Here is a 26,369-nt window from a genome sequence, read left to right on the forward strand (position 1 = left end):
CACGGATCTCTGAAGCTGCCCCCCTTCCCGCAGCTTCTCCCAGGGAATCACACCAGCCACAGGACTTTCCCCCTTCCAGTTGGGATTGGGGAGCTGGTGGCTCTGGGGGCGGGAAGGCCCTGATAAGGATGGTGTTAAATGGCAGCTTCTGGTTCTGTCATCTGGGAGAGACTGGGGACCGGACTAGCAGGAACTTCCTGCAGGCTTGGGGACAAGGGACTCCTTGAGGAGCTGGGGGTGGGGGGCAGGCCCAGAGCAGGTGGGGCGGCTGATTCTGGTTGGGGTTGGGATGTGGGCCATGGGGGCAGGGGTGGGGGCGGTGCAGGCGGGACAGGTAGGGGAGCTTGATGACAGTGAATGGCTGGGGGGAGGGAGACAGGCACAGCAGGCACCCAGGCTGGCCTTGGCCCCGGCTCCAGCACCCCCAGGGGAGGCTGGGAAAGGGGGCGGGGATGGACTGAGTCCATCGGGCCGGCCTCTGGCCTGACAGGCTCTCCCTCTGCTCTTCTCCCACAGACCCAGACCCAGCAGCTGCACTGCCCCAGACACAGTAAGTGAGCCTCGTTCCTTTTTTTTTTTTTTTTTTGGGTGGGGGGGAGGTGTGTGGCTGGAAAAAGGGAAACTGGGCAGGAGGTGTGGGAAATGGTAGCACTGAGGCAAAGAGGGCTCAGGAGATGTCTTTGGCTAAGGAGGAACATGTTTTAAGATCCCTGGGCCTGAAGGAAGACGTCAGTGCCTAAAACTCATGTCACTTCTTCCTTTCTTTGGCCCACAAGCCTGTGCAATAGCAGAGGGCTGACCTGGTTCCAAACCATGGCTGTGCCCCTTGCTAGCTTTGTGGCTTGAAGGAGTCGCATAAAGTTTCCAAATGTCAGTCTGTTCATATGCAAAACGGAAACAGTCAAGTCCCCACCCCACTGGGTCGTGGCTGAGAAATGAACTGGCTGTCTGGGGGTCTGCACCCCGTGGCTGTGCCTGGCCCGTTGTCTATGCCATTGCCATTTGTTTTGCCAGCACCATCCCCATTCCCTTTCCTATGCCTGTTGTCCGGACTCGGCCCTTCTCTACCTGGGAGCCTGTCTGAGGCAGGGCTGCCTAATGGTTAAAAGCCTGGCTGCTCAGGGGACTGCCTGGGTCTGACTCTGGCCCCAGCCCTGGCCATGGGTCCTCATGTCAGTCATAGTCCTCTGGGCTTTGGTTTTCTCATCTGTAAAATGGGCCACTGCTTCCTCCTTAGAAGAGTGAAGGACTACTGGGTAAGAGGCCCAGTGTCGCAGCAGGCCCCTGATGGAGGCAGTTGTTATTTTACCACTGTTCCCTTTGTGGTCTTTGGCAAGTCGGCTCTGGGTTGCACAGCGCAGTTGGGGGTTGGGGTTGTGAAAGCTGAGGCCCCTTGGAGCTCTACGCGCTGCTGCTCACTGCCCGGCTCTGGGGACCTGGATGCTTAGGGGGTCCTCTTCCAAGGGAAGTGTTAGTTGTGGATCTAGACCCTGGGGTTTATGGCCAAGGGCAGCCACTGAGGTGGGAGGAGGGTGTTTGAGACACCCTTTGTCCTAGTGTGAGTCCTGGGATGACTAATTCTTAGGCAGGTGTTGCTCAGCGGGAGGTCTCAGAGATGCAGATGTGGCCCAGGCCCCTGGAGCTGAAGGCTGCTCTGGATTCAAATCTCCTCCCAGGAGTCCAGCCCAGGAGTCCTCCTAAGTGCTCATTTGTTGTCTGGAGTGGGTGTGCCCTGGGAGGTTTCCTGCTGGGCCGGCCACTGTGTAATTACGGCCAGAAGTGGGGGCCAGCTTCTCCTCCCTGATTAGGGACCTGAAAAGACTCAGCAATCCTGCACCTGGACCCAGGAGTTCTGAGATGGCTGTGATCTCCCAGCATTATAGCCCTCGGCTGGGCCAGGAATGAAGCCACTCAGAAGCTCAGTCTGGTGGGGGATGCGGACACTTCACAGTGGGACAGAGAAGGGTGCCCAGAGAGCTGGGGCACTGGCCGGTGGGAAGCCAGGAGGGGGTCCTGGCTGAACCACTGAGCGTAAATTCACTGGGGAGGAGGAGGACCGGGAGGAGTGTTCACGCAGAGGAAGCCGCTGAGCAGAGGCAGTGGCTGGGAGATGTGTGGGCAGTGAGCCAGGGCACCCCCACCCAGGGTCTGGGGCTCTAGGTTCTTTCAGGCCACTCTCCCAGGGACCCCCATTTCCGACCTTGGGGTCTGGCCCATCTCTGCCTGCCTTCTCTCTGTGCGTTCCGCAGACCTGATGACTCTAACCAGATCGTGTGTCTGGCTGGTGCCAGGTGCCACACTGAGACCGTGAGCCAGTGGTCCCCAGAGCTGGTGCCCACTGCGTTGTTTTCATCAGTCCCACTGGTCAGGACAGCTCAGGGGGGGCCAAGCGTTTCTGGGAGAGGGGCCCAGCCCTCCTTGGGTCCTCTGCCTGCCACTCTGCAGTACCAGCCCTGTCCTACCCCTCACACTTTTGCAACCCCAGCCCCCTTGAATACCACCTCCTGGAGGCCACAGGGCGAGAGTTCTGTGGCGGTTCAAATCCCCACTCAGCCCCTCACCTGCTGGGTGGCTTTGGGGCTGCCTGTGAGCCACTCTGAGCCCCGGTTTCACCGTGTATAAGATGGAAATAATATCCACCTCGAAGCATTCTGAGAAATAAGTGAGACTGGTTGTGGGATGCACTAAATACACACACATATGGTTTGTGTTTGCTTCTGCTCCCGCCTCCTGTCCAGTGTGGCTGTTTGCAGTGCGGTGGGGTTGGAGGGTCAGAGGCGGTATGCCCAGTGCCCTGGACTCCTGGGCGCGGCCTGGATTGCCAGGGCTGGAGTTTCACCATCCTGGGACGTGAGCCCCTGCAGGGCACCGATCACAGCATGAGTCCTAAGAGGCCTCCATTTACAAATGGGGAGGTTGAGGGGCGGGACTTGCCCAAGGTCACACTGAGATGCTGGGCCTTCTGACCTCTTGTCCAGTGGTCTCTCCGCGTTTCCCAGCTTCATTTCCTCCCTTCCAGGTCTCTATTTACTTAAGTTCCAGCTTCTTCCCTGGGTGGTGATTTTCCACTCTGGAGTCCTCTGGGAGAAGAATCGATTCGGATCAAGTTCCTTCTCCCTGTTATCCAACAGAAAGGGGGGGAAAATCTTGATTTTCTTTTCTTTTCTTTTCTTTATTTTTTTATTAATTTCCCAAAAGTAGTCACAAAACAGACACTGCTTTAAAAAAGCAAATCTCCAAGTGGAGGACATTTCACCTCTTGTCACTGCTTTTCTTCCGTGGCCCCTGCCTTAAGTCTGGAAATGGCCTTGGGCTTGGCCGGGCCGCCTACCTGGCCTCCAGAGAAGCTCCTGACAATAGTTAGAGGACCTGCCCAGGTCCAGGCTGAGCTACAGCCTCAAAGTGACCTCCCTGCTATTAGGACTCTCAGAGGGAAGGAGGCCAGTCCTCAGCCACTTCCCGGCTGGTGAGCTGTCCAGGCAGGAATGTGATGGGTAAAGTGAGGTCTTGGGGCTGGGTCTTTGAGGACCTGGGAACTTGGGCTCTGAGCACAGAGTTGGCTTCCAGTCTTGCTCTGCTGCTTACTAGCTGTGCGTCACTGGGCAAGTGGTTACCTGTCTCACTTTCTGTGAAGTGAGCCTCACTTTCTGAATTAATAAAATGGGGATAATAAATCTGTTTTTTTTTTCAGGGCCCTGAGAGGCATAATTAGACATTTATCCAGGGCTCAGTCCGGCCGGCACGTGCTGGCTGCTTCAGAAGTATTTGCTGTTGTTACTCTGGGTCCTAGTTTAGATTTGGTTTTGGAGGGAGCTGGTTGGGCTCTGTATCCTGGAAGTCAGGCAGACCTGGGTTTGATCCAGCTCTCACCGACCATCTACCCCATTTCTGGGAGTCTGCACAGGGAAGAGAATCACACCTGCCAGGCGGGTGCTTACAAGGACAATTGAGGCTGACCAGCAGTCCCTGGGTCTGTCTCTGGCTTTGAGTCCTGTGGACTTCCTGGTCCCTTTGCCTGCTTGGCTGGGTCGCTCAGAGGACGCAGCCAGGCTGCTACGGGATAAACAGAGCTGCTGGCGTTGCTGGGTGTGTGTTATGCTGAGGCCCATGGGGTGATTTTAGGGTTGGGCTCACCCTGCTCAACAATCCCAAGGAGTAAGGGCCTCATCTGTCCTCTGCTGGGTGAAAGCAATCTTCAAAGCGCTCAGCTAACTGGCGGCACTTTCTCTTTCTTCCCCAGGACACATCTATTATCAGACAACAACAATAATACAATAGTGGCAAATAATAGTAGTAATAATCACGATCACATTTACTGTGTACCAGGCACTGAGCTAAACACCCAGTCCCGTTTACTCCTCCCATCTCTGGGAAGTTGCTCACGTCACAGGTGGGGAAACTGAGGCTCAGGGAAGTTAGGTGGCCACAGTTATATATGGATAGTACGTGTTCACTCAGAACAGAGACTAGAACCAGGGCCTCTCCGACTGGAGGCCGGTGTTTGGCCACTACATGACCCTCCAGGGACGCGCTGGGACTCCAGGTCCAAGCCCAAGACCTCAGACTTTGGCTCACGGTTGGGGGTACGGCCAGCTCCATATGAATGATCGAATTGTGTGTTTATTGGGGTAAGAACTTTGCCTGCTAAGAGACGCTCTCTGAGCTTTTGGGAGAGTGGTTTCCAAGCAGTACGTGGGATGTTCCATGGACCCCAACAGGGGAACCACAGTGGCTTCAGGACTGGCTGTGTGTCATTCTGGGGGAGGTCCCTTTGAAATGGGAGCAGAGCAAAAGCAGCACCCACCCCTCTTGCCTCACACTGAGGTCTTGTGATGGTAGAAGGGTTCGGAAGTATCTCCCACCTGCAGGCCAGCACCACGGGGATAGGGATTTTTTTTTTTTTTTTTGGTGGGGGAGAGGGGTATTTCGCTTGCTGCTGTATCCTCATCCTCGTGGCTTAGCACGGTGCCAGGCACAGGCTGAGGGCTGGATTCCCTGTGGAATGATGGGGACCAATGGATAGAAGGATGGGTGAGTGGGGTCTGAAAGGTGACTTTCAGTGTCTCCATGAAAACGAGCAGAACAAAAACATTGTGCAGATGGAATCTCTGAACCTGGGTTCTGACTGTGGCATCTGACAGGGGCCGGGATAGAGGCCAGTGGAAAGGCAGGCTCGGCATGGTTGAGTGGCCCAAGGCCACACAGCCAGAGTCGCCTGACCCTGCTGAGGCCAATGGTGTCAGTTGTCTTCTACTGAGGGCTTCCTGCACATTATCTCATCTCCTGGGCACCGCAGCCCTAGGAGATGGGGACTGTTGATTATGCCCATTTTGCAGATGAGGAACTGAGGCTTAGAGAGTTGATGTGGTTTACCCAAGATCTTGTAGGGCCGGTAAATGGCAGGCCTGGAGCTTGGCCTGTCTGATCCCACAACCATCGCTGGAGCCCACAGGGCTGCCTTTTCCTGGTGGATTTTGCAGCCCGTGCACTCACAACAAGACTGAGCTCTCGCTCGGAAGTTGTGGCTGAAAGAGCAGCCCTGAGTACCCAGTGATCAGCGGCTTCCTGTGTTTCTCTGGAAGCAGGCCATACCTCTCACCCCTCAGTGTACTGGATGTGGCCTCCAGCCCCCTATGGAGTTGTTTGCTTTTCCTGCTCAGTTTGCTGCCATCCCAGAGGGCCCCAAGCAGCCTCAGCATTTCCTGTTGGGCCAGGCCTTTGGCTTCTGGCCCAGCTGCAGGAACTCACAGTGGCTCCCTGGAGGTACCTCTCCTGCCCCTTCCTGGGCTGATCCAGACCAGATGGACGGTGCTGCTCACAGCCTGGACCCTGAGGGAAGCAACTGGGCAGCTGGATTCCTGGAAGGGCCAAGGAGACCATCCTCCCTCCTTTAAGAGGGAGGCCAGAGGGTCTGAGTCAGAGAGAGATTGAAAGACGTCTCGCCGATGGCTTTGAAGATGGAGGAGGAGGCCACAAGCCAAGGAATTCAGGCTGGAAAAAGACATGGGAACAGATTCTCCCCAAGAGCCCCCAGAGTGAGCACAGCCCTGCCAGTGCCTTGCCTTTGGCCGACGGAACCCATTTTGGACTTCTGAACAACTTGTGTTCATTTGTTACAGCAGCAATAGGAGACTAACACAACAGCCTTGGAAAGAGGGAACGGTTACGGGGCCCACTGTACAGACCCAGAGAAGTGTAGTCACTGGTCCCAGGGGCTGGGTGGCAGGTGATGGCACTTGGGCTCAATGCCCGAGAGCAGGGGCTCTGTTTGCTCTTTGTCTGCAGACCCCCCTGCCCGCCCAGGACAGTGCTGGCGTTGTCCTTGGTTAGTATTCTGCTGGCTGGCTGGTGAGCCCCCGCCCTTCACCTCCGTCCTTCATATCCCACCCTACACATCTTTACGGAGCAGGTACGATGTGGCAGGCAGGCATTCTGTGCAGGCTTCAGTTGTGTTCATGTGCCCGGCTGTGTGTGTGGGCTCTAGAGCCAGATAATCATGGCCTACCCGTGACCAGCTCTTATTCACCAGACCCCGTCCTAAGGGCTTTATCTGCCTAATCTCATTACTCCTCACAGGCTGGCACTACCATAACCCCCATTTTACAGAGGCGGAAACAGGTGCAGAGGACCTGTCGTCAGCCTAAGGTCACAGAGCTGAAATGAGGCAGAGCCAGGGCTGGACCCAGTTGGCCTCCACAACCAGTATTCTAACCCTCTGCGCTGCCATCTCCCACAGAGATCTGGTTTGGATCCCGTCTGCCCTGCACATCGGCTCCGTGACCCAGGACCCGTTTCATTTGTTGCCTTATCTGCTAACCCTCTATTTCCTCTCTGTAAAGTGCAGTAATAGACCCACCTGATGGAACCTTAGGGAGGATGGAATGAGATGTAAGGGCACGAGCTTTTGCTCACTGATCCCAAAGGGTGGGGGGTCTGTCTGGAGCAGACCCCAGGGCACAAGGGACCCTCGGGGACCAACGCGTTGCCTACCATTTCCTCAGATGTCTTTTCTTTCTCTTTCTCCTTTTCTTAGTAATAGTTATACATGTTTATTGTAGACAATTGGAGAGTACAGAAAATGATATACCAAAAGCAAGTTTTAATTCTACCACTGTGTGTCTTTCCAGCTGCTTTGCTATGCGTATATACAAGTGTCCATACATTTATTTATAGGACCGTGGTTTTATTGCACATGCTGTTTCATGGCTCACTTTGTGACTTAATTACATACTGTGAGCATTTTCCCACGGGAACCTGTATTTTTCTTCAAAACCCCACACGGTGCTCGATAAGCTGTTGCTGGGGGTGCAGTGCCTGTCCATGGTCTGACCGCCAAGCCAGGGGCCCTCGACATGTCAGGGAGGGAGGTGTGTGTACCACACAGCGGAAGGCCAGAGGCGGGGTCTGGATCAGCACCTGCGGCTGGGGCCAGGCTCTTGTGTTGAGATGGTTCCCCTGGGGGCCGTGGCGTTTATTCCCCACTGCGGACTGTGTTATGGATACTGCGTGAGGGGCCCCTTTCCAGATTTCCCCTGGGGGCTCCTCACTGCTCTACTTATTCTGTAAATGGATGTGTGACTGTGTGTGGGGGTGGTGGCACAGGACAAACAGACTGGGCCCTGGGACCCTTCTGTATGTGAGGGATGGCCAGGCCACAGTGTGAGGGGTTGAATGCATGTAGGGACCCTGTAACTGGAGGAGGGGGCGTGGGGTGCAGGATGGAGAAGGAAGTAGCACCCCAGGAGGATTTACCATGAGCCAGACCCTATGCTGAGTATTTCACATGCCTTCTTTATGTCCTCCTTGCAAGAACCCTAAGAGGGAAGTATTGTCGCCCCATTTCACAGACATGGAAACTGAGGCATGGAGAGGTGCTACATGCTTTACCTGTGTCATCTCATTTAATCTTCACTGATGGAAGTGGAATCCATTGTTCATGCTGTTCTCCAGCAGCCTCTGGACATGAAGTGACTGTCCCGGTGCACAGAGCTAAGTGACAGAGGTGCAGTTTTATCCAGGTCCGCTAGCTCTGGAGGGTTCACCTCATCACACCTCAAGGCCATGAGCTTGGATTCTCAATCCTGGCTGCACATTGGAGCCAGCGGGAGCTTTAACAACACCGATGCCTGGGCCCCTCCTGACCAACGAGTCAGAATCGCTGGGGTTGGAGCCCTGGGCCTGTATCTGATAGGACCTTCCGGTAACAGCACTGGGCAGCCGCTTTGGATCATCCACCCAGATGCTCCTGAAGGTCGTTCTGGCTGTAATGTACCATAGGAACTAGACAGTGGCCAGGGCTGACAGCAGGCTTAATCTGACAGCAGGGTTAATGGGTTAATTGGGCTTAATGTTCTTGTATCTCTTGGATTCAGGGATAGTGGAGATGGTGGTGGTGGGGAATTTCTGGGGGTGGGGAGAGGGCGGGTGATGCTCTGAGTAGGGCCATCCTGGGCAAGCCCCCTGTGTGCTGCACATTGGGTTTTACTCAAGGCCTTATAAGGCAAATGTTATTCTGGTCCTTTCTATTCGACAAAAGGTAGAATTCTTTCCCCTTTTATATTAGTCGTACCTTGTCCTGGAAAGGGCCCCAGGAGTGCCCTGTGTGTGTGGGCCCAACTAGGAATCCCCAGACCGTTCTGGGTTTGGGGGTGTTCTCCCTGACCACTTGCACTGTGTCCACTCTGGGAAGGGACCCTGTGGAATCTGCTGTCATTGAGATTTGCTAAGACCCTGGGGCCTGTACTGGCAGCAACCCAGGTAGGGAACAATGCCATTCTCTGCAGTGGGGCTTCTTATTTTTAAAATAGGCCGGGGAGGGCATTGGTCATCACTGAGTGTCCACTCTGTGCCAGGGCTGACGGAATGGGGTGACCAGGACACAGCGGGTCCCTGCTGTCACAGGGCACTCATTCCCTTTTTGTCCCAGGCTTGTTCCTGGATAGAAAGGAGGGCACAGAAGGTGCTCTGAGCTCCATAGTGGTAGCCTTTGGGTGTACTTGACCGAAGTCTGGTCATTGAACACTGTCGTTGGGGGCCTGGGAGAGGTCCCTTTTTCTGTCCCCTGCTTCCTCTTTTTCTCCGAGCTTCTCATTCTCTGCTTCTGTCCACGGACTCGGCTCTTTTCCTTTGCATCCGGTGGCAGTGGCCTCACCGTGTAAGACCAGTGTCATCTTAGTTGCTGCCCTTTCTCTCATGTGCAAGTTGAGAGGCATTAGAAGTACAGGCAGCTCAGATAAGGGTGAGCTAATTGGTCTCTTATTGCTTTTTATGGCTCTTATGTTATCTGGAATTTTGGAGGGAGGCCCCAGGAATGTTTGCTCACAAACACAGTTAGACTTCCCAGCCAGGCAGCAGCTGGGAGAGGCTCCCCCAAGGTGGGTGCAGGGTGGCTCAGTGGCCTTGGCAGGAAGCGGCAAGGAGGCAGGAGGCACCCCAGCCTCATTCTTGCTGTACCCTCCTCTTCCCTTGCCTGGGAGGCCCTTTCCTCCGAAGCTGCCTGGGAACTCAAATCTGGGGAGCAGCACAGCTGTTGTCAAGAGCAAGGCTTTGCAGGCAAAGTGCAGCTCTGTGACTTGCTGGCCAGGTGACTTGGCGCAGGGAAGGTACTTGCCTGTTCTGAACCTCATTTGTGAAACGGTCACAATAAGCCACATACTTGTCCATGAGCATTTCACATAGCCCAGGCGCAGAGTAGACACCAGAGAGGTGCAGGGCGGGGGTGGGTGGTGGTCTGCGGCCTAGAAAGACCTGGCCCCCCACAGGCACTGGCCTCTTCCCTCTCTCGGGGCTCCCAGTCCCTCTGCCTTCCGCAGCCATAGAGGCAGTGGGGGTGGGCACGAAGGTGACTTCTCTATGCGGCGTGACCTGCACTCCCCACCCCAGGGAGCCAGGACCAGTACCTGGGCTGGCTCCTCAATGCAAATGCAAATGAGCCCAGACTCCTTCCCAGCAGTGCAGGTGGCTTAGCTCTGCGTTGTCCTGTATGGTTGGTGGCCACTAGTCACATGTGGCTATTTCAAATAAATTGCTTAACATTAAAACTTAAGTTCACTGTGTTTTGGTAACGTGCAGCTCAGAGGCTCATGTTTTCAGCCCCACCCTGGCTTTTACTATGTCGTAAAGTTTTTCCAGGTCCCTTCTAAAGCTGCCTGACCTTACTCGAAAATACCTTTCCTTCCCCGACCGCACCTTGATGTCACCTTTAAAGTATACCCAGGGCCCTCTCGAGTGTTCTCTGTTCTCTAGTTGAACTGCCCTGCAGCTGAGGAGCTGGGTGTTACGATTCGTGTTCAGTATTTTTGTCGTAGAGACTTTGCCATAGACATTTTTGCCGTAAGCATTTTTGCTTTACAACTGACTGGGCGTAAGCAATTTTGCCATAAAAGAGATAAAATCATGACAAATAAAAGAAGGGTATTAAAAGTGAATCACAGAATTAAAAAGATTATTGTGAAAGACAAAATATTTGAATATACAAAGGGTGCCAAAAAATGTATACACATTGTAAGAAAGGAAAAAAACTATTAAAATGGTAATACTCTATATATACCGATAACAAAAGATGAATACAAGTCACGTTTGACGTCTGCAGTTACAAGATGTGCTCAAAGTGGTTCCCATCAGTGTCCAGACTGATTATGGAGAACTACTGCTTGAGCAACGTCGACCAGTGTCCACTTGTATGCATTTTTTTGGCACCCCCGATATTTAAAATCCGTAAATTCATGGCAATACTGTGCAAATAACTGATCTTATTTTGTGGGTTGTACCTAAGCCCTTGTCTTTGTTGTATGGAAAATGTGGGTTCACCTCTGCACCCTCAAAGAGGGCCCTCAGTGCTTTTTATCCCCTCCCCCCGATATAGTATGTTTTAAAATAAGAAACCAACTAACTCTTGGGCAAATCATTGTCATCTGGAAGAAATGCTAACGATTTTAAGACCACCACTGATTAACTATTTTCCACACCACATAGTCAATGGAGAAATGAAACCAGACTGCCAAGCAAACGGACAAAACAACAACAAACCGAACTTATTTTATCTGTTTCTTACGGCAAAATTGCCTTATGGTCAATTAGTTATGTGGTGAAAATGTTTGTGACAAAAGAGTCAGAAATGGCGAAAGTACCTAGAACCATTGCAATTTCTCTTGGACGAAGACATGAGCTTGTTTTTCAGACTCGATGCTGAACATTATCTCTCTCCTTTTGAAAAAACAATGGCTAAATAATCTGGCGAGGTCCAGTGACCTGTGACACAGCGAATCTGTGATGTTGGTAAATATTTAAATGCAAGTTCCCTACTTCCAAGAGTTGAAAGGACACAAACAAACTTTGCAGGCAGACAGCCTGGGCTGTAGATCCCAGCTCCCTCTGACGCACTGAGTGATGCTGGGTAAGTAATTAAGTCTCTTTTTACAGTTTCCTCATCTGTAGCACAAGAATGACAATCCCCACCTCATAAGACCTCTTGTGAAATGAGATATGCAAATATAGGCAAAGCAGAGCAAGCAGCACCTCGCAGGCGTGTTGTAATGGTTACCAATTGTTACGGTTAATATATTGAAGCAAACTTTCCACCAAACTCGACTCAACTGTCACGTGGACTTGGGCTGGACCAGCTTGGTTCTGTCTGAGCATTTCTGAGCAGCAGGATTCAGTACCTTCAGGATGTCTCTGGGTTGAGAAGGTGGTGGCTCAGGGAAGCAGCTGGGAGGGATTGGGGTGCAGGAGGCTCCCTTCAGCTCAGCACCCCATGCTGGTGCAGACCAGCCCCTTCCGTTCTTGGCCTTTACTTCCTGTGGGTGGAAAGCCTTACTCCAGGACTGAAATGTGCGTCTTACCCCAGGGCCTCACTGCTGACTTCTGGCAGTAAAATTTGAGCTGAGACCAGCTTCTCCAATAGGTGACTTCGACCTGCATTGTCCTGTGTGTTCCTTTGCCACATACAGCTGCTTAGAATCAGATTACTTAAAATGAAATAACGTGAGAAATGAAGTTCCTTAGTCACACTCCGTCCACAAACCACGTTCCAAGTGCTCAGTCGCCACGCGTGGCTCACCGCACAGCACAGACAGACGATTCCATCATCACAGCGACCGGCCTCTGTTACGTGAGATGCAGTTGTGAGAGCCCCGCTTCCGGGCCAGGCAAGCGGGCTTTGCGATCTGGCTCAGCCTCTCAATGCAGCACAATCTTGGGCAGGTTCCTTTGCCAGCTGCCTGCAGAGCTGGGAGGCTGAAGGCAGAGGGCTCACTCCAGGCCTTGGGTACCAAGAAATTCAAGTCAATTCTTGGCAACAGTGGCTGGTGTCTTGAACAGTTGAAGGTCTCTAACCTCTGGATTGGCAGATGTGGCCCTATTTTGTCTGTTTGTTTGTTTTTTTGGAGCGTGGGCTTAAGAAACAAAACACTTTCACTTTGGAATAATTTCAGATTTTACAGAAAGGTGATGGTAGCACATAGAGTTCCATATACACCCTCATCCTGTTTTCCCCGTGAACGTCTTAAGGGACCGTGGAACATTTGTCAAAACTAAGACACAAGTGCTGGTACACTGCCCACTCACGAAACTCCAGACTTTACCTGGATTTCACCCGTTTTTCTACTTATGTCCCTTTTCTGTTCCAGGATCCCAGATTGCATTTAGTTGTCATTGAGCCTGTTCTGGTTTGTGACGGTTTCTCAGTGTTCCCTTGGTTTTCGTGGTCTTGACGGCATTGAGTAATGGGCAGGTATTTTGTAGAATGTCCCCCTATCTGGGTTGGTCTGGCATTTTTCTCAGGATGGTAATAGATTGTTGTTGTGGGTTTAGGGTAAGGATACTGCTGAGGCAGGCGTCCTTCTTGTCACTTATGTCCTGTCGGGTACGTGATGCCTACATGACTGGAGACAGTCCCGTGGTCACTTGGTCCAGGTGGGGTCTGCTGTTTCCTTTCGCAGCTCTGCTTCTGGGCAGCGAGTCTCTGAGTCCAGCCTATCCTCAAGTGTGTGGGGGATTAAGCTCTATCACGTGTGGTTATATGAACCCTTGGAAATCCTCGTTTCTCACTGGAGGTGGGCCCCCAGACCTGGCCTCCATGCTGCACGTGGGAGAACAGGGAGATGGAGTTTCCCACTGAGCCTGTGCTGAGGGAAGACGGGTGCCCTTGTCTGGCGAGCACTTGGTCCTTATTGTATCCACGTGATCTTTATGCACTTAAAGCAGCTGGTCGACCTATGGTGTCTTCGAAAGATGGGGAAACTGAGAGGGAAGGGGCTTGTCCAAAGCTTCCTTAGCCCTCCTGACCGATGGCCTTGGGAAGTTTCCTGCCCTCAGCCCATCACGTGCCCTGCTAGCTTGGTGAGGGGCTGCCGGAGGCTTCAAGGAGCTAGGAGCTAGCTTTCTCTGTCCCTCCTGCTGTCACCAGCACCATCCCCGTCCCTGCTGGCTCACTGGCACTGTTTCCCGGCCTGCAGGGTGCCAGCTGTGGTGAGCAATGGGGAGCCTGTGGATGCATCTTTGTCTGGGGTCCGGCGTTCCAGCTGGAAACGGAAGAGCTCCCGTCGCAGTAAGTGCCCCTTCCCCCCTACCCAGGTCTTAGACCCAGGAGGAGGGGGGTGCCAGAATAACCTCGGAGTCTTCTTCTCTAGGCTGAGAGAGCTCACATGAACTGAGGGGTCGTCCTTACTGGGTGTGCTGCTGTGGGCTGAGTGGCAGCTCCGAAGTGGACCAGTCACCGCCCACCCTTGAGAGTTGCCTCCTTTGCTGCCTGATGACAGCCGTGGTCCAGGAGTGGACCACACATTCATCTGTTCACTGGTTCCTCAAATACTTCTGAAGCTGGGTGGTGGGTGTACCCCTGTGACCAAGATGTGGTCCCTCTGGGAGCAGAGCCAGACACACGGGCAGGCAGGTACCACGCAGAGGGCAGGTGCCAGGGTGGGGAGAACCCATGAGTCCTGAAGGCGGACAGCCAGGGAGCAGGGGTCAGGGAAAGAGTGTCCAGGCCTAAGGGCAGCTTGTGCCAGAGCCCGAGGTCGAGGGGATGCCTGGCACCGGGAAGCAGCCTCAGTGTGACTCAGGGTGTCATCTAAGGAGTGAATGGGGTGAGATGAGGCTGCCATCTCCCCAGCCTCCTGGGCTTCAGGGGCCATGCTTTTTCGAAGGCAACAGGGAACCAAGGGAGGCAAGTGATGTGGCCACATTGGCATTTTAGTCGGATCGCTGTGGGGTGGGGGTGAAGCTATGAGACACGAGACACGGTGGGATGGGCTGGAGCCCAGTGAGGAGGCTGGAGAGGGAGGCTGATGGCCGGAACTAGGGACCTAGAGAAGGTGGGCAGGTCTGAGGCCATGTGGGAGGCAAAATCCATGAGGGAGGGGAAGGGGGGATCGAGGATGAGGCTGCAATAGGGCTCTGGCGGCCCTGGGACAGCTGGAAGCATTGCAGTTAGGACAGTGGGGACTTCAGAGCCCACCTGGTCCCATGTCTTCCTGGAAGGGCTGTGGGGTGAGGACAGACTCCCATCAGGGATGGGGATTGGTTTTCAAAACCCTAGCTCTGCAGGGGCCCCGTACCCCTAAGAGGGCAGAGAGTGGGCATGCAATTTCAGGGGGAGACCTCCTTAAATTTTGCATCGAGGGGGCTGCTAACATGGCAGGGCCCATGCTCTGCCCTGCTCATAACCCGCCCAGTGAAGAAGTGTTCGGAGAGGGATGTGCTCATTTGCTGAATTTTCCCCAATCAGGGTCCTGCTGGCTAAGTTTTCGGGGGACTCTCCTTAACCTCACTCTCCAACCCGTCCCCTGTTCCCTCATTCCCTACTCACTAGGGATGGTGTGCCCTCCCTGCCTCTGGGTAGGAGGTGGCTCCTTTGGGTGTGCTGCTGGGTATCTGGGCCACTGAGGAGGTTCCCTGGCCCCAGGGTACAGGTGCTGGGTCTGCTTCATGCTCCCCGCAGGTGCCTGGAGCAGCGGCCCACCAGCCAGATGGGTAGGCCTGTGGGTGGCAGGGAGGCAGATGGGGTCTGCCCTGTCCCTGGGAGTGTGCCTTGGAGGGGCTTGGGGGCAGGGAGAAGGAGCAGAACCAGTGTCCTCTGAAGGCCGTGGCAGGGTCTCCCTGGGGCCCTGGCTGTGTGATACGGCCGCAGCCAAGGGAGCGGCCAGCTGGTGCAGCCCTGATGTCAGTCTGGCAGCCGCCTCCCGCTGGGACGCGACAGCTCATTCGTGCTCTTTTCCTTTCCCTTCTTCACTCCCAGTTGACCGGTTCACTTTCCCCGCCCTGGAGGAAGATGTGATTTATGACGACGTCCCCTGTGAGAACCTGGATGCCCATCAACCTGGTAAGGCCTCTTGCACACTTCCCTCCTTCTGGGCGTGGGGACGGGAGGAGCAGGGGCCGAGAGGGTCTCCTTCCATTTCCTTCCCTTCCCACCCAGCCCATCTGCCCCTCCTTCCTGCTTTTAAAAAGTGCTGCAGTCATTCAGGGAGAGTCTGGAGATGGCTGAGGGCGGGGCCAGACTGCAGCGGGGGGGAGGGGTTAGGGCTTCAGGGCTGGGGACGCGCTAGCTTAGGCGCCCTGCCCAGGGCAAGTCATGTTATCTTTCTAAATCTCTATTCCTCTGGGGAGATTGTGACCCGTGGGGGAGAAACAGGTTAAAGGGGGTGAATCTTACTGAAGCTGGGCCGAACTTACTCATCCAGGGAGGAGGGGCATTTATTATCAATCCATCTTTGCTTGGACACTTTAGGCTAACAACTCTCATGTTTGTCTTCTGTACTCTGCTTTGAAACTTTGATTTGGGGGGTAGATTGCATCCTCGTTCTACAGAGAAGGAAACTGCAGAGGCAGAGCTGGGATTCAAACCTGGGCCATTCTGATCCAAGTGCAGTTGTCTGTCCCCTATCCCAGGAAGACTTAGGCAGCATCTTATGACAGATGAAGCACATTTGCTCCCACTGTTCAATCAACCTCATGAAGTTGGCAAAGCCAGGCTTTAGTTGGCAGTCGCATCAGAGAGGTTAAGCCACCAGCCCTAGATCACACAGCCAGGGTTTTATGGATATCTGCCTGACTCTGCTTTTCCTACTGCACCATTCTGCTTGCTATCAGGGGCTCCCCGTGTAGGGGAAACACAGTCCCTGCTTTTGAGGAGCTCCTAGTCCGATAGAAGCGGCCGTCACCATCCTTCGACTGTGCACAGTCCAATAGGAGAGACACGCAGACAAATGACAAGGCCTGGGGTTCCCCAGAGCCACACTCCTGACTCCTGTCGATGACAGGAGCATCTGTTTAGCAAGCCTGGGAGGTACTTGGAACACCCCTGCTTGTGGCGCACTTGAATCCAGGAGAGGTGGGGAGTGGGCTCACTGTGTGGGAAGGCAGTGGGGTATCGTAGGAAGGTCCCAGACCTGGGACATATGAGTGGCCTGAGGCCGTTGTTTAACCTCTTTGGGCTGTTTTCCCACCTGAATCAAATCAAGCAACTAATTACTCGGTCCCAGTCTGCCTGGAGCACTGTCGTGTCCCCCAGGGTATGCGGATGTGGCATGTTCCTGCCATCCAGCAGTTTACCCTGAGGTGGTTAAGAGCAGGTGGCTTGGGAGTCAGACAACCTGCATTTGTATCCCAGCTCTGAGCCTGCAAATTGAGGCCACCCACCCCAGGACCCCCATCTGCAGGGTTGTGGGAGGTCTGAGTGAGACGAGGCTGTGGCTGGTCCTCAGTAGGTGCACTACATAGGGACCCTGCAGTTGTTACTATGACCTGCCAGGGCCCAGCCCTGACCTGTGCGGACTGACATGGGCTCAGCAGGCACTCGGAGAGGAGGTTGTCAGCCGAGGTGCAGGCTACACACGCCACTGGACACATATGGCCCTGGGTTCTCATCCCGGCTCTGCCATGGATGGGCCACAGGCCTCTGTGCCTCCGGGCCTTGGCTTCTTCATATAAAGTCAGAATGTCATCCTGACCTCATAGGACCTCGGGGAGGCTTGTACCAGAGAACTGCTTAATCCCTCTGGGCCTCAGTCGACACATCTGTAAAATTGGGGTAATAAAGCTGCATCCTTGGGTTGTGCGGATGCCAGGAGATAACTGACGTGGAGCGCTGAGCGGGTGGTAGAAAGTGCTTTGGAAGGCAGGGGCTGTGATCCTGGGGTCCCGGGAAGCAGAGGGTGGGGACCAAGACCGCTGTGAGGCCCCTGAAGCCTGAGGATGTGGCACAGGCTCAGGAATCTGGTGACACCGTCTCCACTGGAGAGGGTATTTCTAAATGAATCCAGGCTGGTCATCAGGATAGTGGGGCCCCTGCAGAAGGTATTGCAATGAATGGAGGGAGCCCAGCCCAGGAGCCTGCAGCGCCCTCCCCGCTCACTGCCTGACCTTAGGCAAGCCTCTTCTCTTCTCCTGGCACCTGTTTTCTCATCTGTCCAATAGGAGGGGGTGAAAGTTTGCACCTGATGACCCCCCAGGGCTACTGGGAGGATCCAGTGAGAGACATGGCATATAGGTGTGGGTTAGCAGGGGGCTGGTGGCCCTTGGAAGTGTGGGGAGAGAGACATCTGAGGTGCCACCTCAGGGGCAGTGCCAAGAACTGGGCTCTGCCCCTTTGCTCACAGGTGGTGGGGCCTTCCCTGCGGTAATAGGACAAACGGCCCAGCCTTATAAAGGTCACTGCCTGGTTACCAGCTGCTCCCTGGAGACATTAGTCACTATTAACTTTTACTTAAAAATAACTTCCTGCTCCTTCCTGACCCTGAGACCCAAGTGTCTAGCTAAGCCTCAGTGCGTCTATTTGGTTCTTTGGCTGACGACCGCCAAGACCCCCCACCCCCAGCTTTCCTGTGGGGTGCAGGTGGGGGCTCGAGGTCAGTGTGGTGACACCCGAGCCCACCCACAGCCCCCACGAGTCAGGATCAGCGGCTCTTTCCTGAGCGCCTGCCATGGGCCAGGCTCTTCGCTAGAGCTTTTTGTACGTACTTTATTTATTCCACCTTTCAGCTTATTATTACCCCTTTTGCTGTGAGGGCTCCGGAAACCAAAGCTCCCTGTTCTTCAGCACACGTGCTTTCCGAGCAGATTAAAAACCCTCCCCAGTGCCACATTTCTTCTGTGTTGACGAGCATTTTCCTCTTCATGAACTTTTGGGAACCTGGCCTCACTTTTGTGAGGTTTGCAGTTCAGTTCTTCTCCAGGTAACAGATCCGGAAGTGAACACCCCCAAGGTGTTAAGGTGAAGCCCAAGATCTCCCAGTGATGGAGCTGGGGCTGGGCTGGGACCCCCATGTGTTCCAGTCCCAGGACAGTGAGTGGCTTTCCCACCACAACCTGGAAGCAGCATCTTATACCCGACTTGACAGGGACCCCAGGGACCCTCGTGGCACTTGAACCTCTAGGCTAGTGGACTGTCAGTTCTTTGTCCCCAGTTTTCAGTTCAAGGCATTTCCTGAGGGGCTTTGGAAGAAAAGAGAAGGTTCCTAGATGCTTGGCCAGGCGCGCCCCCTACTGGATCGTTCTGAGCCCACATGGGAAACTCAGGTTTGGGGAGAGGGATCCAGACTCATTTAATGCCCAGCCATCTCCGCTTTAGCCCCAGGATGCCGCGGCCAGAACCAAGGGTTCGAGTCCGGACTTGGTCCTAGGTCTTCTCTTTTCCACTAGAAAATGCGTGGGAGAACTCAGATCCCAGAAAAGTAATGCTGACAATGGGAGGGAATTATTGAGCCTGTTTATGTGCCGGACACATTTCTTGTGCTTTTCTACCTTTTCTTGTGTCCTCCTCACTGTAGCGATGGATGTTGTGTTGTCATCACATCTGTTTGTTGGACAAGGAAGTGGAGGTGGAGCCCCAGGGCCAAACCACATGCCTCCCTGCCCACCTTGTCCCTGCCCGCCTGGGCTCAGAAATGGGGCCTGGTGGGCTTGGCCTCAGGGCCTCCACTCACAAGCCCTGTCCCTTGGCCAGCAGGGGCGGAGAGGACCCTGCTTTACGAGGACGTGCACCGGGATGGGGTGCCCAGGGAGGCGGAGGACCTAGGCTGGAGCTCCAGCGAGTTTGAGAGCTACAGCGAGGAGTCAGGAGAGGAAGCCAAGCCGGAGGCAGAGCCCGCCAAGCACCGAGTGTCCTTCCAGCCCAAGGTGAGGAGGTGGGGGCGTCTCTCACCCAGCCAGGGCACCGAGACCCCCTCAGGGAGGGGCTGAGGCGGGTGGTGAGGGCCAGGCCTGCAACTCTTATCTAAACAGTGATTCCCAGGAATGCACGGTGAGAGAGGAAGTGGCCCAAGTATCCTGAAACAGGAGATGCCCTACCGGCATTGCTGTTTGGCCGTGGAGAGCCCTAAGCCTGGGATGGACGTGGTTAATTCCTGGCATAGGTGCTCCCCTGACCCCATGCCTAAGGCATTGGGCATGATGCCCATGGGCTCAGATCTGGCCTCAGAATCTTTCTTAACACAGTGCTCCAGGCGGCCCACCCAGCTGATTAGAGCTGGCACTGGGACCAAATCAATTTGATCTTCCTGCCCTGCGAGATGTGTTCTCAGACAGACCTGAGACCCACGCAAATCCTCCGCCCCGGGGAGGTGAACAAGTGGGGGCTGCTGTGGCTAAGACAGAGCTGCCCAGAAGGCTTCCTTCCAAGGCTTTCCAAAGTGCCATCCATGCCTGGGTTTCTTCTGGGGTTTCTGCTGGAACAGTGTTCATTCTGCTGATTTCAAGGAGGGAGCCACGAAAGCCGAGAGGAGGATGGATTGTCTGCTTCCTCCTTTCCTGTGTCAGCCTTGCTCCTCCTATTTGTTCTATGGAAGCCACCAGAATACAGATTCAAACCGTGCTGAGATTTGGGAATTAATGGGAACAGTTTCTTACAGGCGAATCCTGCCCAACCCGAGGGGACTGGGGCCCTCAGGCTCCTTTTGAAAAGACACACAACAGGCAGGTGGGCTTGACCTGTCAGCCAGTCCTGCCTGAAAGTGGGACAGGACATGGCAGGGGGTTTCAGACCCAGGCTGGGATTGTGGGGGCCTCCAAGCCTTTCCTAGTGACTTCTGCCCCTTTCTGAGTTTGGAAATCCCTTCTGGGAGAGGGGTGCTGGCCAAAGTGGCTCATACCTAAGTTTTTAGACAGACTTTCCTGAGATCAAGAAGGGCTCCCCAAGTCCTCAGGAAGCCTGGGGGCTGAGCAGGTCTCTCCTGAACCCTGATCTTCTTATTGCTGGGCCTCCACGGGTTGGGCCACAGAAAATGGCCTTGCTGCCTTGCTAGCAAAGAAGTTAAGCACCTACTGTGTGCCCAGTCTATATCTTTGGGTGTGGGCTGGGGTACACGGAAACAGGAAGACACAACCAGGCTCAGGGAACCTTTGTGATCTAGGAGGAGATAACGACTAGGAAACAGTTTGTCAAAAATGAAGACAAAATTCCTTTCTGTAAACATGAGCTCTTGTACCTCTGGCCGCCTGCCTGACAGGTGGGATCCGATGGGGCTAGTCAGAGAGGCTTCTGAGAGAGGTGAGTTGGGAGCTGGGGTGCAGAAGCCAGAGGGGATGGAAAGGTGTCCCAGGCCGTAGGAATGGCCCAGGTGAAAGCCCAGGAAGAGGCTGTTCCTGCTTCTGTCCCAGGGAGGGGCCGTGTGCACTTCTTTAGGGGAGGAAGGGAACTTTGGTGAGGAAGCCACCACAACCCCTGGGCAGCCTCTCGACAGGAGGGCAGGATGGGTCCATTTCAGCCCTGCTCTGGGTAGCATGAGCAAATGGACTGGATGCCCGGGCCAGCCTTTGTTCTCAGCCTCTGGCTGTCTCTCAATCACCCACAGCCACTTCCCCAGGCCCCTGCCTTCTTGCGGGGGACTGGGAGGGTAGCACAGGCACCTCTCAGAGGGCAGGAGGCGTGGCGATGTTGAATTTGGGCCTCAGACTCGCATGGGCATCAGGGTTCTGTGGTAGCTGGTTGAAATCAAAGATGCCAGGGCCTCACTCTCCTTAGGGACTCTGGCTCAGGGCTTGGGTGAGGCACCACAGTCTGCTTTGTAAGCAGCATTCTGCCCCCAGGGGCTGCCAGGGGCCCGCAGAGCACTCTGGGCTAGCCATCAGGGCCTGGCCACAGGGGTAAAGTCTCTGGCTGTTGCCATGAGCCCGTGTCCCTCACACCCTGAGGCTGGGGCTTTGGACTCTTCCGCAGCAGACAAACAACGTGGCAGAGTTCTTAGAATTTCTAACCACGAGGACTTTTTCTCTGGCCGTCGGCCAAGGCCCACCTGCTCCCTGAAGAGCAGGCTCCCACGAAGACGGGGGATTGTATAGGGATCCTCCTTCTGGCACCCACCTCTGCCTCAGAACCCTCCCTGACCCTGCCTGCGGTGCTCTGCCCTCTTGAGCTGCTCGGGACGCACCTGCTCCCAGGCCTGGCACTGCAGCCGCTGCATGTTTTGAGGCCACTGCTGCTTGGCTCTGTTTTGTGTGGCTGTGGGGCACTGGGCAACAGAGATACGCAGAAGTATTCTGTCCTGTCCTTGGAGTCTGACCAGGGTACCCGACACCCCACCCAGCTGCAAGATAACTAGTGGAGCTCCCCCTTCAGATGTCTTGAGAGGCCAGCCCTCGGTGGGCAGATTTTTGCCAAAGTGACAGACGGGTCTGCAAAGGGACCTCCTCGGAAGCCGCTGACCCAGATGTAAGCAGGAGTCTGATCCTGTTACGGTAACAAGTGCCTGCCGGTTACCACCCATGATCAGCGGGAGTTATTTTTTTTTCCAGTTGTGGAAAGGGCTGCATTGAACTTTTCCACTTCTGATTGTGACCTCTTCATCATCAAGGTCACCATGATCCAGTTGGTCAGGGGACAGCAGACATGCCAGCTCTGACCTCAGTCTTGCTCTGATCTGGCCAGTTCCGCAGGTGATTTCCGATCCCGGTTCTTCCCTAGAGAGGCAGAGGGCATCGGATGGCCCGGGGGCTTTATGATTTTATTGCGTCGATTTGATTTCCGGCTGAAACAGGACTCAGTACAAATTTCAAACTCCCCAGTTTTGGGGGAGTCTAAGTAACTTGCAGGAAGATCTTTGTCCTGTTACTTCTTTGCATGGCAATTGAGAACTTTTGCCTGGTGTGGTACAGCTTACAAAGCAGTTTCATTTATTTCTCTCAATGCCCAAGAGTAGTTGGTATTATTGGCATTAAGAGTCTTATGTTGTTGAGCAGAGAACCTAAGTGACTGAAGGTCAGAGAGGTTAGATGACATGGGTCGGGTCACACAGCCAGTAAGTGATAGAACCACAACTCATTACATATGATTTCAAAGAAAATACCTTGTCCATCCATCATCCATGTATCCACGCACCCATCCATCTATCATTTGTCCATTCATCCATCCATCCATCCATCCCACCAACTACCCATCCATTCAATAGATGTCGAGCACTTATTTGAATAAGATAGTATAACAATAGCTTCCATTTTTCGAGTACTTACTAAACTCTGAGCTTTACATGTATTGTCCATTTACTCTTCTCAACAACTCTGTGAGGTCGTTATTATTATGGCCAGTTTACCAGCGGGGAAGCTGTAACTCAGAGAGGTGACGACGTCCAGCTAGTAGCGGGGAGTGGTAATTTGAATGTAGGCTTGCCTGCCTCCATCCTGCGTTCTTGGTCCCTCCACTTGCTACTTCTCTAGAAGACATACCTGTCTTGATCCGTGTACTTTACCAAATATCACTATTGCTCACACATTTCATGCACGTGAATGTCTATTTGTTCGTCTGTCCATCCATCCATCTCCCCAGGCAGTAGGCAGCCACCCATCCATCCTTCTATCCAGTTGTCCACCCCTCCCTCGGTCGCTCCGTCCAACCTTCGGTCCGTCCATCCGTCCCTCCCTCCCTCTGTTCATCCACCTCTTCCTCCCGTGGTGTGCTAGAACCAGCGTGGCCTAGCTCACAGGAACTCAAGAACCAATTGTGTGCGTCTCTTTTCAACTCCACATTCAGTGATGTCAGGTTGGTAGCTTGAAGTTGGCCGGTGGAAGCATTCACACCATGGAAATGCTACAAAGCAGGGCTCTTTTGCCCGGAGAACCGGTCGTTAAATATTCATCAGCGCAGCACTGTCTCTATCCATCCACTAATCCATTCATCCTTTTAGTCATTCATCTGACTGTCAATTCATCCCTCCATCCATTTTCCCCGCTACATAGTCACCTAACTAAAATGATGCGTTTGCTCACCCATCTCTTTATCTGTCCAACCATCCCTCTCTCCATTCACCCATCTGTCTATCCATTTATCCCCTTGCCCACCCATTCCGCCCATGCATCCACTTGCCATCATCTGTCACACAGCTGCCAAGAACCGCCTCTGTGATAAGCCCCGGGATGGGGAAATGACAAGGACACAGTCCTTGTTCTCTGAGCAAGTCCTTGTTCCCCTTCCTTGAGGGGGAGGCCTGGCTGTTGCCCTCCCATGTGTCCTCGCCAGTAGTGGGGTTCCCTGCTGCAGGGACCCAGCCCCCAGCTGCCTGACATGTTGGCGCTGGATGCTGCTGGGTCTGATTCCAGGCAGGAGCCTGGCTGGACTGCTGCTTGGGCCCTGGTCGGCCCCAGGTCCCGCCTGCCCCGCGCTGTCCATCCACCACCTTACCTGAGTCTCCTTTTTCCTCTGTTGTGTCTCCTCCCTGTCCTGCCTGCTCCTCTCACCTGCTCTCCTTCTGCCTGGCCGCTTGGGGGCTCCAGCTTTCTCCAGACCTGACTAGGCTAAAGGAGAGATACGCCAGGACTAAGAGAGACATCTTGGCTTTAAGAGTTGGGGGGAGAGACATGCAGGAGCTGAAGCACAAGTACGATTGTAAGGTATTGTTTGTCTGTCCCTCCCCAGTCCTGGGTGGGGCCCCCCAGGGGGCCTTTCCTGCTGCTCCCAGGGTCCGCAGAGGGTGGGCCTGAGTCCCAGGGCTGCCCCCAAGACCTGGAACTGGCTGCATCTCACATCTGTGATGGATCTTGTCGATGCCTTAGCTGGCTTGTTTCTTTCCACGTTCTCTCATCTCTTTCTCCCCACCCTCAAGTGAAAACTGTCCACAGAAATTCCTGGGTGGGTTTTCAAACTCGAGGGCCCTCAGAATCACCTGGGGTGCTTTGATACATGCAGATTCCTGAGCTCTACCCCCAGAAATGCTGATTCAGCATGTCTGGATGAAGTCCCCAGAATCTGCATATTTAATAACTATGGTGGGTGGTTTGGGTCACACTTTGAAAAATGTGAGTGTTGGTGACATTGGATGCCTACCACCCCCCACATCCCCTGAGCTGTTCAGAGAGATCCAGCGTAAGGATATCTGTACGAAAAATCACAGATGAGCTCAGATGGGACTCAGACTTCTGGATAATGATGATGTTGACAGCAGTAGCTTCCATTAATTGAGCACCTACTATGTGCTACGGGCTTTGAAGGCCCGCAGGTCTGGGTTTGAATCCCCATTTCACTACTTCCTTGCTGTGTGATCTTGGGCAGGCCTTTTGACCTCTCTGAGCCTCAGTTTCCTTGCCTGTGAAATGGGGGCATTAATAGCACCGCCCCCGGGGTGATTGTTAGGATCAGATGAGCTCAGATCTGTAAGGCGCTCAGTGTTGTGCTTGGCACACCCGAGTGCTCAGTAGATGGTGGTGTTATCATTTGTGCACCTGACTGTTTTGTCCCCAGGGCACCCTGGGAGGCAGCTGTCTTCATGCTGTCATTTAGTGTTAACGAGGCCAGTGAAGGAAGTAGCTGGCTGGTGGTCATACCAGCAGTTAGCAGCTGGGGCTCAAACCTGGGGTTCATGCGTGCCAAAGCATGTGCATTCTCCATCTTGTGCCACTTCCCTTTTCATCAGAACCGGAGGCCTCCCCAGGAGGAGTAGAAGAAGCACTTTACAGTTTGTAGGGTCCTTTTACAGACACCCCCTGAGAGGCCTGGGACCTGGGGTGGCTGAGGCCCTGAGGGGAGCTGGCAGCATGTGAAGGACAGAGTCCAAGACTAGGGTGCTTCCCTGGCCCAGCCTCTGCACTGTGAAGTTGGGGTGGCAGGTTGACTCAGGGCTACCTTTGAAGTGTTCACCTGTTCTTCTTTTGCCCAGGAAATTGCCAACAGAAGGGCCTCAGGTGGGAGTTCCTAGGACAGCTTCCCTGACAGCTCTCTGCCAGGACATGGACTCCAGGACAGAGGTGTCCCATCTGGGGTTTAATCCCCACCCCCCAGAAGGCGATGAGAATCTTTGTGCAATTTTTGGGGTCAACACCTGTCCCTCTTGTTAGTTCTCAAAGGTGTTTATAACACCCCCCCCAAAAGGCCAAGAATTACTGCTTTAGAATTGTCCATTTAAATGCAGAGAGGGGCGGAGACTTCCCTTCCACCCTGCTGGCTGTTTCTAGAAAGTAGGCCTTGTTCCTGAAAAGCCACCACCCTGCTCCCCAGCCTCAGCACCCACTGGGTTTTCAGCAAGCCTCCCTTGCTCAGACCCCCAAGAAAGTGCCCAGACCCTTATGCTGGGGCCCCAGGGGTGTTTGGAGGAAGGTGGTAGTGAGAGCAGAGACCAGGAACCCCTCCGATGACAGCTCCCCACTTTCAGCGGAGAACTTTAGGAAGCAGAGGGTTTTCCTAGAACTGCCCTGCCCATTGTCACAGCCATGTGCTTACTTAAATTTAAATGAATTGAAATGAAATATAATCAGGAATTTGGGTCTTGAGTTGCATCGGCCACTTTTCAGATGTTCAGATGGCTGGTGGCTACTGCACTGCGTGGCATAGTGAAAGAGCACTTCCAGCCTTGTAGAACCTTCTATAGGACAGTGCGTGTAGGTGTTGGGGAAGATGCAGGGCTGGGCTGGGCGCTGAGCGGACAGAAGAATGAGTTAGGGGACAGCAGCTCTGCTTGCAGGCCCAGGGCTCCCGGAGCGTACAGGGTGCCCGCTTCCGCTCCTGGGTACTCCCGTATCCCGCATTCTGCTTAGCTTGCTATGCCACTGTCCACGGGGCCCTCCCTGCCCAGGGGAAGTTGCACCCTGCTCTGTGGCAACTTCGGCTTTCTCCTCTTTCTCGGACAGCAGCTCAGTAAGAAACCTGGGTGTTTGGGGGGCAAGGGACGGGTTCAGCAGGTGGGATGGTGGGGTGTACTCACCTCCTTTGGTTGCCCTTCAGTAACCACTGATGTTTGTACAGTTCATTTTTCTGTTCAGCATGCTTTCTTAGACCCTGTCTGTCTAGTCCTCAGATCCTGGTGAGTCTCAGTGAGGAAACTGAGGCTCAGTGAGGCTAAGACTCATCTCGAGTCATGTTGCTGGGGAGTGGCGAAGCTGGGATTTGAACCCAGGCTAGGACTCCAGGCCTTGAACCTTTCCCCTGTGTTACACCTTCTCCTTAATTT

The 26,369-nt window shown here is 54.1% G+C and overlaps 1 protein-coding gene across 7 annotated transcripts in view; it reads left to right on the forward strand.

Moving 5' to 3' along the window:
- Positions 1-26,369, forward strand: part of ARHGEF10L (Rho guanine nucleotide exchange factor 10 like) — a 149,357-nt gene that overhangs the window by 52,586 nt on the left and 70,402 nt on the right. For 2 of the 7 annotated variants that reach the window (XM_088790236.1, XM_088790235.1), the window contains exons 4-8: positions 517-550; positions 13,458-13,549; positions 15,239-15,322; positions 18,947-19,119; positions 23,704-23,820. In XM_088790236.1, the coding sequence (XP_088646362.1) occupies positions 517-550; positions 13,458-13,549; positions 15,239-15,322; positions 18,947-19,119; positions 23,704-23,820 (500 nt within the window). Of the gene's footprint in view, positions 1-516; positions 551-13,457; positions 13,550-13,660; positions 13,895-15,238; positions 15,323-18,946; positions 19,120-23,703; positions 23,821-26,369 lie in introns of those variants that run through there. The other 5 variants (XM_088790237.1, XM_088790238.1, XM_088790239.1 and 2 more) reach the window with 5 other exon arrangements.

This window comes from Rhinolophus sinicus, chromosome 14, assembly GCF_057876585.1.
Source record: "Rhinolophus sinicus isolate RSI-liver-muscle chromosome 14, RSI-T2T, whole genome shotgun sequence".
Taxonomy (NCBI): Eukaryota; Metazoa; Chordata; class Mammalia; order Chiroptera; family Rhinolophidae; genus Rhinolophus; species Rhinolophus sinicus.